At 38.1% G+C, this 15,523-nt stretch overlaps 1 protein-coding gene across 3 annotated transcripts in view; it reads right to left on the reverse strand.

Annotated features, from left to right (window-relative positions):
* Positions 1 to 15,523, reverse strand: part of cd276 (CD276 molecule) — a 102,153-nt gene that overhangs the window by 68,457 nt on the left and 18,173 nt on the right. For all 3 annotated transcript variants that reach the window (XM_046864764.1, XM_046864766.1, XM_046864767.1), the window contains exons 3-4: positions 10,982 to 11,329; positions 8,395 to 8,691 (exon numbers count right to left, since the gene is read on the reverse strand). In XM_046864764.1, coding sequence (XP_046720720.1) covers positions 8,395 to 8,691; positions 10,982 to 11,329 — 645 coding nt within the window. The remainder of the gene's footprint in view (positions 1 to 8,394; positions 8,692 to 10,981; positions 11,330 to 15,523) is intronic.

Genomic DNA, 15,523 nt, shown 5'->3' on the forward strand with positions numbered 1-15,523 from the left:
GGAGAGAATTCTAAAAACAAACTGGGACTAAATGTGGAATGCAATGCTCAAAAAAGCACATACAAGACTTAAGACCAGGCGTCCTATACAATTGTGTGTGCATTTATTTTATGTGAACTGTTAACACTGATTTTGGGTTATTTATTCGAGCATAGTTAGTAGTTCAGGAAAGGCAGCAAAGGCCATATTTACTAGGAGAAGTGCTGTTTGTGCTTAAGACAGTAATTAATCCCGAGCTCCATCAGGGGAACGGCACAGAATGCAGCTCTGCTGACAACCCACTCATTTAGAGCGCTGTTTCTCTTGCCTCTGCATGCGCTAATTACACTTAAATTAGACCTGGAAAGAAGTGGTGGGAGGAAGTGCACTACGACTGATACAGCGTTTTTGTTTTTGGCTCTGTCTTTCTCTGTTTCCCCCCCACCGATACCCCCGATCTCTTTCTTATTGCGACTCCACAGATACGTTTGTTTCTCCTCCTTCTTCTGCTTTGCACATTTTTTTAGGTTCCTGCTAACTGTGCTCAGCTTTGTCAAGTAGTAATTTAGGAGGATGCATATGTCGGGACAAGCTCTGGTAGCAGGAAGGCAGAAATAGAGAGCGAGAATCAGAGAATAGGAGAGTGTGAAAAAGATAATGACACAGCAAAGCTGAATCGCTACGACTCAGCTGGTTTCGTTACCAAAGTTCGGAACTGTGTGCGTACGCCGGTCTGTATAATATCCGAATTACCGTAGCGACAACAGAATCCGCATTAGCATCAGTGCTAGCTGATTACATATCAGTGATGTTGAATTCTAACCTCTGATTGGTCAAATGCTGACAGTACACACTTTACCTTATATGTTCTTGCTGCTATAGAAACAGCTCTTAGAGAAGGACATGAACGATGCTCCACGTTCGAAATTTTAACGCTTTCTACATTTCAGGCAAGGAGTCTCCAGTCTCAGTGATTATGTCAGCAAGTCTGCAAGCTTTCAGGCATCTGAAAGGCTGGTGAACGAACGAATTATTATAGGCACTGTAGCATAAGAGGTCGTTTCACAGGCGTGCCACAACGCAAAAACGAGAATGAAACACTTTCCTTTTGGAGAAATGACGTTAGAGGACCTCAACACCAACATGTTCTGCAACACAACACCTAATCATTGATCATTTTCAGACAACAGCATGTCCCTGTGTGTATTATTCCTTCCTTAGCAACTACTGTATGAGAGACTAGACAGGTAATCAATTACGTTTGAAGTCCAAGCCAAATATATCAAGGATCCCACAATGCAGGCCAACATGGTACATACACGAGTTTCACCTTTACTAAATAAATTACCCTTAAACAGGCAAAGCAGCTTCACTTTGGAAACTTCATTTAAAAAGAAAGCGAGTACGATCTTGTTTATTAGAGGTATACTATATGACCAAAAGTTTTTAGCTGACCATCACAGCCAACTGTTTTTCTTGAACATCTCATTCCAGATTTAATCCTCCCTTATTATTTCCACTCTTCTGGTAAGGCTTTTCGGAGCGCTACAAACGACACACGTGTACCAAATGCAATTCTTGTTTAATGTGCGGAACATAATTCAAATCTGAGTTTCCTCACAAACATCAAGTGGCTACTCACTCCGTATCGTACCGCGCGAAACCAAATTTTTGCGGATATTGATTATTTTGCATTTACCCTACACCTTCAAGAATTTTTCTCTTAAAAGGAAAAATTCCTGACAATGGAATGAATGAAAGATGGATAGAATTAATTCAGGCATTTAGTAGGGTGGTTACATAGAACATATCTTTAGGAAATTCAATATTAAATGTAACACACACTTACAAACACATCTGTATTGCCCAAATGGGGTCTAACAATTGTACACTATTAATTTTTTTTATTTGTTAAATTCAAGCAATAGAATATGATAGTGTATTGCTTTATTTTATAAATGGAAAAATTTAATAGTAATAATAATATAATAATAGAAATAATTATATATATATATATATAATATACATTATTTATTTATTTTTTAGCCAAGCAGGCATTTTGTGTGAATTACCGTGAATTTTGTGTACCGTTATACCGCTAATATACAGTACATTGTAAACCTGTGATTGCGGTTGGATCTGCTGTTGAGCCGTCTGACCAATCAGCAGCACTTGAATTGTCAAAATGACATCATAAGTCATAAGCTCAAACAGCTGAAACCTGTTGATGTGTATGATAATTTTTTTTTTTTCACTCATCTAAATTTCCAATCTGTTCCCTCTCTCTCTCTTTTACCCTCTCATCCTTTTTCATCCAGCACATTCTAACCTCTCTCGCATCGCCCTTCTGACGTTCTCCTCCTGTTTATTGGAACACACACTTGACATTCAGTTTGTTTTCGTGCTTTTATACCCAAGATGTCATTGAAAGCCACTTACACAACACTCCCAAATCAGCTTTGCAATTCTTTCTGAAAACTATCAACACAGTGTGGATTTTATCTGTATTATTTCAATGTATAGTATTTTAAAGATGTCTGGGGTTCTTATTAAAAATGCTATTAATAAAACTAAAGGCAAATTTGTTACTGCATTTGATGGCATACACGTGTTTTTTTAATATAACATTTGATAATAAAAAAGTTGAACTTTAAGACATTAAATAAAATTTGTATGAAATGAAAAAATAAGGTGACTTTCCAACACTACTGTATATTATCATTCTAAGCATAAAGCTCTACTTTGTTTGCTGAGGCACTTTGAGACAGGAGGGGTGTTTTTTTTGTTTGGTTTGGTTTTTTTGACGTTTGCGGTCACCTTGACAGAACACAAAGTTGCAAATGTGTTTTTTTTTTTTCCCTTCGTATCAGCTTTTTTTCTCCCCACAACTGTCTACAAAACGTACATTTACATGCAATCCTTAGCCTGCAATGTACTGACACTATTTTACATGCCCATGAAATCTCTTGGAGCTGTTGTGAAACTGCTTGTAAACACACAAATATACAATATAAATCACACAAAGCATTTAAAATTATAACATTATTCTAAAACTACTGTAGATTTATAACATGTAACTAAAAACGGATACAAAAAAATGCAATATGCTTTAACAAAAACAAATAAAACAGCTAAAGTCTGTGTATATTTGTCTCTCACTTTCTGTCACCTTCTTTCTTTCTTTCTTTCTCTCTCTTTCTGTCTCTCATTTTTTCTCATTCTATTTCACTTTCTTCCTTTCTCCCTCCCATTCTGGTTTTCTCTCATTCTTTCATTCACGCTCTTTCTCCCATTCTTTTCTTTGTCTTTCTTTCTTCCTCGCTCTCTTTCATTCCCAGTTTCTCTCTTTTTTAAATTCTATTTCGCTTTCTTCCTTTCTTTCTCCCTCCCATTCTGTTTTCTCTCATTCTTTCATTTACGCTTTCTTTCTCCCATTCTTTTCTTTCTGTCTTTCTTTCTCTCTCTCTCTCTCTCTCATATTCCTCATTTCTCACTCTTTTCTCATTCTGTTTCGCTTTCTTCCTTTCTTTCTCCCTCCCATTCTCGTTTTCTATCGTTCTTTCATTCACGCTCTCTTTCTCCCATTCTTTTTCTTTCTTTCCGTCTTTCTTTCTTTACTTTTTTCTCTCTCTCGCACACATCTAAATTTCACTATATTTCAGATTAGTTCTCTCTCTCTTTTATCCTCTTATCCTCCTTCATCTCTCCTTCTTAAAGGAAAAACTATATAACACTACAATTGTGCTTTTGTCCTCCCAACACACAAAGAAATGATATCACACATTCTAAGTCAATGTGCGTGTGTACAACTACCCTGATTTGCATAAAGAAACGCCCACAAATCAATATATATGGTAAACAACATTCCTTAAAAAATGCCCAGGTTGTTACAGATGACCGAAACATACTGATTAAAGATGAACTTCACTAAGAGTAAAACAAAACTACTGTCGATGTATAGCATGTAACTAAAAAGAGATAAAAAAAAAAAATTAATCTAAGGTTCGTTAGCGGAAAAAAAATCGAACAGCTGAAATCTTTGTATATGATAAATATGGCCCTCTGAACAACACCAGAGACATATTTAGAAAATTCAATTTCAAATATATGTTTTACTCATATCATCTGTATTTGATAATAAAAGGTTGGCTTTAAAACAAAAAGTTTCCCTAGTTATCAATAGAGTTTGAAGCAGCGATAGTTAATTGCTGGAACTATCGGCCATCAGCTCCAAACAGATCCAAAACATCCAAACAGATAGTTTTTCCGGCTTCCAGTCTGCTGTTATTACTAGAGCAATATATCATATTTGTTATTGATAATAATATTCGGTTATCGGCAAGTTCGATCCAACCTAGCTATAGGTATCAGTAAAAATCGGTCGACCTCTAGTTATTGTTATTATTATTACTATTATTATTATTATTATTATTATTATTATTATTGTTAAATTCAACCACCAAAATTACGCAAATGCATAAGTCAGTAAATGTTTTGATTTCAATAGCAATGAATTAAAAAAAAAAAGCATAGCAATTATGCTATTTTAATAGGCAATATATCTTTTAAAAATCATTGCTCATATAAGTCATTTACTCTTACAGACCGACGCAGCCCCCGTTAAAGAAATGAATTTGCTCAAATAAATACATTTGTGGGCCCCTGACATGAAGAAATGCCCACTAATCATCATATATTGTAAACAAGTTTCCTTTAAAAATGCCCATCTTGTTACAGATGACATGGAACAAACCTAAAGAAGTACAACAATTGTAGATTTGTAACATAACTAAAAATGGCAAAAAAAAATGATCATGCAACAAAAGTGGTTACTATTTTGAACAGCTAAGGCTGGAAAACAGCATGGAAAAGCTTGTACACTGTATTTGCTGTTGAAAAATTGTCTGCTCAAACATAGCTTGGGTCAAAGTTAATTGGGCGCGTTGTTGACCGTCCAGCATCTGGGGTAAACAATCGCAAATTAGTTTTTAGATCAAACAAGGCATGCGTGATCTCGCGGCTCCGAGACACGAGCCGTCGCTTGTTTGCTAACGCGGTTTTTGTGTGTCGCGGCCAAGCCGGCGGGGCTACAGATGGGTGAAGCTGGCACCAGAGCTCCAGCCTGCAGCTCAAAGCCCACTTGTAAGAACGCCAAGCCGACATTTTAGATGAATGTCTACCCTCTTCATGGAAATTTTTACTGATGATGATAAAGATGGTCAGCGCTCCCCTGATGGTGCGGCTTTTTGGTCTTGGTCCTAATAGTGAAAATTTACGACGAGCATGTCACAATCTGACTGTTCAGCATGCTTAAAGACCCGTTCAGAGAATGGCAGATCGACGTTATGGGTTTTTTTAGCCACAGCTTGAGGTTTGCTTATAGAACATTCATCACAAGCATCTGACACAGCGCACAAAACAAATGGAAATTTATGTGAATTTGATTATTTTTTTCCTAACTTCATTTGCATACTGCATTTTTTATTTATTTATTTTTATTGCCGGATAGTAACACATTAACACGTAATGGAAAAAAACTTCAAGCGCTCTTCAACAGCGGCTTCGGTAACTGTCTACTAGGAGAGAATAAAAAAGGACTCGAGACGTTTAGCATTTTTCATCTACGCAAGAGCTGACTTTAAACTCAGCATTAGGTCAGGAACATTCAAGCAGTACATTCTGCAGAAGCTTAAACACTACAGAGTCTTATTTGACAGCGGTATTGGAGCCATCTATCTAAATCTCGATCTGTTTAGTGCTCAAAATATTGATATCTCTAAATAGTTTTAAAAGTGAAGTGGGTGTAGCATGAAAAAACACCTTTTTTTTTTTTTACAGTAATTTAATATGAAGCCTACCACTATGACCTTGGCAACACTGGAAAACACTCCAGAGGTAAAAATGCCAGCACTGTCAAAAAAAGGTCTGCGAATTTTCCTCACTGCATCACCCAACTTTGAATCTTGATATGTTTCCAAAGGGAATTCAGGTGCTCCTATTTTTCATATAATGTAATAAAAATTTAGCTAAAACTACTGTATTTGAGCTTCACCATGAACCAGTCACTCAGGACAACATGGAAAGGTCTTGATGCGTACCTCAGGTGTCAACCTGTATTTAAAATATATTTTTATATAATATATATATATATATATATATATATATATATATATATATATATATATATATATATATATATATATATAAATTATATTAATAAATATTGAGTAAAATGAAAGACATGCATTCAAACTGAAACACTCCAAATAAATACAAAGTGACATCCAAAATGAATAAAAAAAAAAAAAAAAAAAAAGACACTTGGTGTCAGTAATTCGCCTCTAGAGGCCGCTCTCGTACTGAATAACGCAACCTGGAAAAACTATCGTTTTTTTTTCTCGATAGCCGATTGTTCCAGAAATAAACAATAACGACATTTATATTAAAACAGAAGCGCTGTATACCAGAGCGCTGCATCACAGACAGGTATCTCATACAGTAAAAATCAGTGCCATCACTAATGGAAGAAACCCCATGAATACAATTCAACAAGTCTCCTTTCACTGCAGCCACAGCTGTACCACCCTAATACATCAATTACTGGCTCGCCCCCTTTTGCCAGCTCTGTCCTATCACACAGCAGGGTAAAAGCCAACAATTTTGCTTCCGCTGTGACTCGTAAATTCAGCCGGCCGCACGTTTCCTGCTGCTTATTTTGTATCAAAGTGCAGCATTATGAAATCTTCCACATGCAGACACCCATGATTGGCTACTGGCTATCGCTCTGACTCTCAGGTGAGAATGTGTATGCCGTTTATCTTAACAAGGCATCATGAACCTTTTTACTTCTTGCACACAAACGACAGGATGACAATCATCTTACAATCAATACAATTATTACTAATTTAGACTCACATTAAAGTAAGGAAAAATTACACATTTAGTTCTATTTCGGTTTACCAGAGTCGTGTCTAGACTAAAAATGGCAGCACATCTGCTTTTACATATTTACTCAGATGAGCTTTAAATAGCAATCCCCATTAAAACACTTCAATTAAATTCACGTATATCCCTCCACTTCTCCGTATGAATTCATCCGCCTTTCAATTTTTACTCCTCACTGCAGCTCAACAGGAAGCGGAATAACATCCGATCACATCAATGTTTGATTGTTTTTATGATTCAGCAATTTGCCCAGGATCTTTCACTTGCCATTGTCAGGAAATTTAAAGGAACAGGTTTCAAAACTTTTTGTTGATGTGGTCCATTTTCCTTTCATTTCCCTGTTAACCAAATAGTACTATAGAAGTGCATAATAAAACATGCTGGCGCTGACATTTTCCGACTAATCAGAATTGAGAATTCAGAAAAATGCGTTAGAGGATGGATCAGGGTTAAAGGAAAGTCACTCGCAGCCATTTAATTATCCCTGCTTTACACAATCACATGCAATATCCATTAAACGCTTCCTGGACAAGCTTACAGAGGTCCCCAATTTAATGTCAAGCAGTTCCATTTTTTTCCCCACAAAGCCTATTTTAGGAGATTTCCTTTTTTCTACAACAGGGTGATCACTTTTGCATCCCGGGAGATATATTTAACTAGGCCACAGGTTTAGATGCATCCTCTGGGGCACAGCCAAAAACTCTTAATTCTCCCAAAAATTTGTGAGAACCAAATTTTTGTGCAATTCTATTAAAATGTTAAATTCACATATTTGATCTTTTCTGCTTAATGATTCGAATTCAAGGTCATCGGAGGTCATCTTAAAGCCATACGTGTATTAAAAAAAAATAAAAAATCTCTGCCCGCTTCCATTTTAGCAGCAGAGTTAAGTGAAGCCTGTGAAACCACTTTCAAGTTTTTTTTTCCCCCACCATCAGAACCATCCTACTGTCAGCTTTACAATTTGCCAGACCACTGAAGCTCAACCTTATGACCTCCACTGACCCCCTGCTTCGCTTTAATATCTGGGCTAAGCCAGGGGTAAATCCAGCCACCTTCTTTACCACCTCTATTCCCTCTGCTGAGCCCAAAAGCCAGGATAAAAGCTTTTTTTTTTTTGTTGCGATAATCTCAGAAATAATCACCCACTTCACTTATTTAGCAAAGTGGGAGAACTGATGGCTATGCTTATTGGATCATTATTGGACAATTCATTATCACCTTCCAGTTTTACTTGGCAGATAAGTCATCTGAGAAACAGGGAAACACCATCAGTGCTCGGATTTTTAATTGACTCTTGATTGACTTTAGATAGTTCTGATTAACTTTCAAATGATTCGAGGCTCTCGACCCCGGAACGAATGCTATTTGCGAAAAAAACGATGACACTGACATCATCTGACATGGTGTACTGTAGATGAGTAGCTGATCCTCCAGAGTGACGTGAGCGTGACTGTGAAACCAACTCACCCGTGATGGTGACGGAGGCGTGACCTTCGTCCCCCAGAAGCGGATTGGTCAGTCTGCAGCTGTAGGTGCTGTTCGGCTCGAGGACCACGGTTAAGATGCTCTTAATGGTGAACAGGCCTTGCTCGTTGGCTACCGGTGAGATGGTGACGTTCTCTGTCAAGTTTTGCCCGCCTCCATCTTGCCACAGGACCTGGGCCTCAGGGTAGCCGCCGTATGCCACGCAGGTCAGTGCGACAACATCACCGGGCTTCGGGTTGCTGTCGGTTTCCCAAGTCACAGCGGGTTTTGAGTAGGGGGCTGAAAAGGAGTGAAAATAAATAATGGACTATTATACACTCAGACCAAAGATGATGAAAGATAAAAACACATCAAAACAAACTTGAGAAGTAGTATTGTAAATGAGAATGAATTCCCAGCATGAGAAACCTAAAAGCACCCCCTTTTGGGATCTTGCTTCCTAATGCCAATACTTCTGGGTTGAAAATGAGGAGGATGGAGAAACACTTAGTGGTTAGCATGTAGCTCAGCGATCTCCTGATGTGTTTCACCCTGGGAACAGCCTAACACATCTGCTATTAAAGTCTTAATTATGTTCTGGGTGCTTTGTATAACGTACAGCCATGTGGCTCAACATCAGATGGAACCGATAAATGACATCTCCTCCCGTGTCCTGGAGGGACCTTTACATCTTTTTCGTTCTTTCTCACAGTTAAGTGATCCACTGAGAAATCGGAGCTTTTTTCAGGCGAAAGAGGTGAGAAGGTTTGATTCTCTCAGGTGAAGAAAACTCCCAGAGCCAATCAGTGTCCAGCAAACAAAAAAAAAAAAAAAAGCGCTCCTCTCTGGTACAATGGGGAGTAAATGCAATCAAGATGATCGTAGGTTCGATGAAAAAGACGTGGGTGATGACAGAGGAGCCAAAACCCACGGCACTGACCGTTTGACTGGCATTCGGATCGCTGCAGCTCTCTGTGGATCTGTTCGACCTCCGTGCGAGCTTGAAACGCCAGCTAAATATAATACTGACTGCAAATCTCAAGCGCCACATACATCAATTCATCAGCGCCGGAGAAAAAAAAAAGCATGATTGTTTTTCCTCCGGCATCGCCAAGTGTAGAAAAGCATTTCTGAGCATTAACATGGCTTAATGAGATGCGTCTTCGGAAATGAAAAGAGCACTTCGGTCTCCCTGAAGATGAGGAGAGCGAAATTGAAGGAGAGATACAGAGACTGAGATACGGAGACAGCGAGCGGATGCAATCAACAGAGAATGACAATATATTATTCTACAGTAAGTGCCAGTTCACTTAGCTGTAAGAATAAGGGTGTGTGTGTGTGTGTGTATATATGTATATGTATATTTCGGTACAGTGCACATGAATAGTCTCGGCCTCACACTCTGAGCACAGTGTCACGGTGGCTACTCACTCCATACTGGAAACACGATTTTGTTCTGCGCATGCATTTCCTCTCATCACCCACATTATCACGCAGGTCTCGAGATGTAGATTCTTTTCCGGTTCATGTACAGCTGCAAAAATTTCTCTGAAAACGGGAAAATCCTGAAAATTCCGCATATCGAGGGAGTAAAGGAATGAAGGATGGAAGAAATTAAGGCATGTATTAAAGTATGCTATAACAGTTAAGTAGATCATATCTTTAGAAATGTATTATTTAATTTTAACACGCATTTATATACACATTTGTATTACCTAAATAGGGTCTAACAAATGTAAACTGTATAATTGAATTTTTCCATTTATTTAATTGTATTAAATCAATACAATTTATTCCAATGCAATCGATTCCTCAATATTATCAATCTTTTTATTTAAAATTGGTTTAATAATGGAAACTGTTGACGTTCACCTTTGTTAATGATAATAAAGTAATAATAAAATAATAATATATTCTGTTAATAAAAAAATATGGCTATAGAGCTATAAACGCTATTGAACACTTTTGGGATGAATTGGAATGCTGACTGGAACCGTAGGCCTCCTATATCAGTCCCTGGCTTTACTAAAACTCGTGTCTGAATGAGCACAAATCTCCACAAACACACTTCAAAATCTAGTGAACCATCTTTCCTGAGGAGTGGAGGTTATTAAAACAGAAAATGGAGACTAAATGTGAAATGGGATGTTCGAAAACAACATACAAATCTCATGGTGAGTCTGGTCCATATAGTGTTTTTTGAATCAGCAAAAAAAAAAAAGAAAAGAAAAGAAAATTCTAATCTCGATGACTTTAACAGTGGTATGGTTTCAGGTGTTTTTCAGAAACTGTTGATCTCCTGGGATTTTCACTCACAGCGGTCTCTAAAGTGTGCACAGTATGGTGAGGAGGGAAAAAAGTATTGAGTGAGTGGTAACCCTTGGTTTGAGGAAAGACTGAGGAGAATGGCCAGACTGGTTTGAAGAAAAGCATCTCAAAAGATACACAATACATCAAACCTTAAAGTAAATGGGTTTTAACAGTCTGAGGCTACAGTAGTTAAAAGTAATTAGCTTTAAAGATCCTACTCTGTTACTACACATTTTCATTTAGTGCGTATCTGTAGTGAGGAATAAAATAAGCGAATCACCTGCCACCTGCATGAACATGGAATCCTTGCCGTATGTGTCCACTTTAACGAAGCACGAGTAGCTGCCCTCGTCTGCCACTCGGATTCTCCTCAGGAGCAGTGATGCATTACCGGATGCTAACTCTGAAGGAAACAAGCTGGTCCTGTTAGCAAAGCGCTCGTCCTGATCGACGTACCGGTCCTGCTTGTCGAAGTAAGCGTGCACACTCCTCTGAGTGTCAGCCAGCTGCCAGAACACACTTAGCTCGGACAGGTTAAAGTTCTTGGCCCCCGAGAACGTACAGTTAAGGACGGTGTCTGAGCCGTGAAGGGCCACCACTGGGAAATCCGAGACGTTCACTTCCAGAGCTGCAAAGAAGAACAAGAACGAGAACTTAAAAAGGCTAATTAGTGTGACATCAAAGTCTGCGATGGTTTGCAACGCCATCACGAGGAATATTGCGATGGCCTGCATTAAAACACGATAACAATTATCAAAGGGATTATTTGGGGGCTTTGATCAAAAAAGCAGTTCTATCAAACAATGTAAATCTCCCCATTACGCTGTACCCATGATCCAACATCTGAAGCTACACTCTTGTAAACAGAGAGACGGGGTCATACAAAGTACATACACACACACACACACACACACACACACACTGTATGCATGCAACATCCGCAGAGGTAGTCTAATGTAGATTGCATAGATTGGCTAGCATTCTTTTATAAATAATAAGGCCTATGTAAAGCGTTGCATGCTGATAATTGGTTGCTGAAACTATCCGCTATCAGCAAAATCCACACTGATAGTTTTTCCGGTCGTCTGTCATTACAACCGCAGCCACTAGAAGCAAATCAGTGTAGCCACATGTTGTTTGCTTTTACTTGTGAGACTGCACGATGCACAGAGATTTATTAGTTATATAATTATATTTATTAACATACTCATTAATTCCCTTTAGCACATTTGCTTGATTCAGTATATATATATATTTTATTTATTTATTTATTTTTGCAATAAAGTTCAGTACTATTTTAAATGGAGTGTTATGTTTGTTTTTCTTATTCTCTTATTGTAACAGTTGATTAATTGGTTATCGGCAAATACGGTCCAACCTAGCTAGTTTTTTTACTTCCCGGCTCTTTGAAACGTCAAAAAAAATATGCGTTTTTAAACTAAAACATTTTAGTGTGGACATGGCCTTAATCACAGATATCATTCTGTTCTCGAAGCCAAATCACATACAAGCCGCAGTCCAGCCAATCACCCGAGCACATGCTGAGCCCTGTCTGATGTGTGAGCTGAGGTTCAAAGATTCAACCTTTTTAAACAGAGTGTGGTTCCGTCTTTTTTTTTTTAATTGAACGGATAATAATATTTTTAAAAAAGGGAATAATTGCAGGCTCTTTTGTAGCTTCAAAGCATGAAACACTCAGTCAAACTGTTACAAAGGATCAACACTGCAACTCAGAGTGTTAAATAAACATTAATTTACAAAGGACTTCACATGTAAATGAAAAACTTTAATAAATGTATGATTATTATTAATGTCAATTTTAATGTTGTTATAATGATGATGATGATACTATTAGAGCATCTACCATACAAGTCCCTATAAATTGGCTATTACAACAGACCCTATAACGCATTAGAACAAGCTCATTAACAGAAGCAAAATAGATTTTTGCGAAAAATAATGAAAGTGCAAAGGCTAAGCGCAAAGAAATATCAAAGACGACGTAAACTCCTGGCAATGTGTGCTGAGTGAATGTCCAATGTAAGACCGCTGTGTTTCCGTTGTGGTTTGTGAGGACTGCTAGCTCAGCAGGAGAAGCGCCTTTGACGTCATGGAAAGTTAAGTTGTCGTGGATCGCTGTGCTCGTCTCTGGGGCCGAAGCAGCGGGACGCTCTCTCACACTGATTACTGATGCTTCAATCAGCTCCAATCTGTTTGCTTATGGGGTGGGGCAGACATGCCTCTGACGTGAGGATCTGCAAGCGTACAGTACATGCGTACGTGGAAAGAAAGGCGGGTGTCCGTGCTAATATTAGGTTTAAACAAGGAATCCAACAATGCTCTATATACTGCATGTAGTTTATCATCCTGTGATTCTGTGATAGAATGACGTCACTTGTATATCAACCTCAATGTACATCACGACCGAATGAAAGGCCATTCGGATGAACTCCAAATCCTCATTCAAACACTCTTAAATATGAATCTGAACTACGTCTGGAGCAAGTGTAGGGATTAAGAGCTGTAAGGGTCTAGAGACCTTCGAAATACCAGAGATGATTGATCCTGTCCTGGTCTTTTGAGAGGAACATGAGAAAAGGACAGAGTGTGTATATAAGAAAAGGAAGAGGATGGAATGAATGATCTGTCTGGTTCATAATGCTGGCGGAATGATTTGTGGAGAACTGTGTGTAGTTTTTAAAATGGATACTGGATAAAAAAAAACACACAGTACAGACCAAAAGTTTGTACACACCTTCTCATTCAAAGAGTTTTCTTTATTTTCATGACTATGAAAATTGTGGAGTCACACTGAAGGCATCAAGGGCTATTTGACCAAGAAGGAGAGTGATGGGGTGCTGCGCCAGATGACCTGGCCTCCACAGTCACCGGACCTGAACCCAATCGAGATGGTTTAGGGGTGAGCTGGACCGCAGAGTGAAGGCAAAAGGGCCAACAAGTGCCAAGCATCTCTCGGGGAACTCCTTCAAGACTGTTGGAAGACCATTTCAGGTGACTACCTCTTGAAGCTCATCAAGAGAATGCCAAGAGTGTGCAAAGCAAAAGGTGGCTACTTTGAAGAACCTAGAATATGACATTTTTCAGTTGTTTCACACTTTTTTGTTATGTATATAATTCCATATATAATTCCACATGTGTTAATTCATAGTTTTGATGCCTTTAGTGTGAATCTACAATTTTCATAGTCATGAAAATAAAGAAAACTCTTTGAATGAGAAGGTGTGTCCAAACTTTTGGTCTGTACTGTGTATATGTATGTATATATATATATATATATATATATATATATATATATATATATATATATATATATATATATATATATATATATATATATATATATACATACATACACACACACACCATGTAAAATACTAAATACTATTGAACCTAATTACAAAAATAAAAATAAATAAATAAATAAATAAATAAGTGCAAATCAATGTTCTGGCCTTTTTGAAGAAATTTAAAGAAGAGGCCATTTTAAGCATGATTGTTTTGTGCTAACGCTTTAAAGCAAGATCCCATTTGTAACATTAAATAAAGTGAATAAATGCTTAATAGAAGTACTTCTATTATACTATCTACTGTATGTTCCATCACACTTGATGAAAATGCAGTCCCAAGCATCCTGAACCACGAGTTCAAATGCATTTAGGACAAATAACATTTCAATTATCGTTTTTTTTTTATCGTTATCGGAAAGTACAATCCAAAAACTTCATTGCGATGGTAATAATGCTCTTTTAATAGGCCATATATCTATTAATATGTAATGCTCATTTGTTTGTATGGTGCATAACAAAAGTTTGGTGGACCCCTGATCGATATCTATAGTCTATCTGCTGCTATTTCCCAAAATATCAACTTCATTAAATCCGCCACACAGCCCTGACCAGGCAGTCACTAAGGATGAATAAATGAATGCTCCAAATACATCGCACAGCAGCTAGAGTTCATGATAATAAACGTCCTGTTTGTCCTCATAAAAGATTTCCTGCTCGTGTATTGCATCTGTTCATTCTGAATAATATATTCCTATTTGGTTACACCCTGAAAAGAAATATAGTTTTTCCAAAAGGATCTCCACTCAAAAAAAAACATTAAATGTACAACCCGGGCAGATTCCAGTATCAGTCCTTTTGGCCAGAGGACCCTTTTAAATCTAGAAAAAAAACAACTGCCCTTCCTTTCTCATCAGCACTCTTTTTTTTTCACTCTGGCTAGTTTGCTTTTCCATCCTATCCATCTATCTGTCTCGCTTCCCCCCGTCTATCCCTATCTGTCTCTCTACAGTTCAATAGCGCTGCTTTCCTATCGCAAACTTTAATAACATGAGCTGTAAGGCATCGAGGTTCAATGCGCTCTGTTCAATAAACGGACGGAGGCCTGGAGTCCCTGTTCCTCACACACACACACACACACACACACACACACACACACACACACACACACACACACTTTCAAGCTCAAAGCTTCAAACGATGTCGTTCGATATCATTGGAAAAACCCAGGGCTCGATATCTACCTTCCATCGCCGTCCATGTCCACATGTTTGGAGGACATCTCGCTAATACTGTGCTCATGCAAGTGCGCTGGTACAGGGATTACAATATCAGGTACCAGCAAATCAAGTACCAAACACAGTCACGATTATATAAGCATCTTATTATATTATCAAACATGTTTCATTTCAAATGAGAGTTCAGAGAGATGATTTCAGCAGAGTATTCTTTCTCCTCAAATACATCAGGCACATTGGGATGTAGCAGTGGCGCCCCCGGGAGGACACAAAGAAGAA

This window comes from Silurus meridionalis, chromosome 13 (assembly GCF_014805685.1).
Source record: "Silurus meridionalis isolate SWU-2019-XX chromosome 13, ASM1480568v1, whole genome shotgun sequence".
Classification (NCBI taxonomy): Eukaryota; Metazoa; Chordata; class Actinopteri; order Siluriformes; family Siluridae; genus Silurus; species Silurus meridionalis.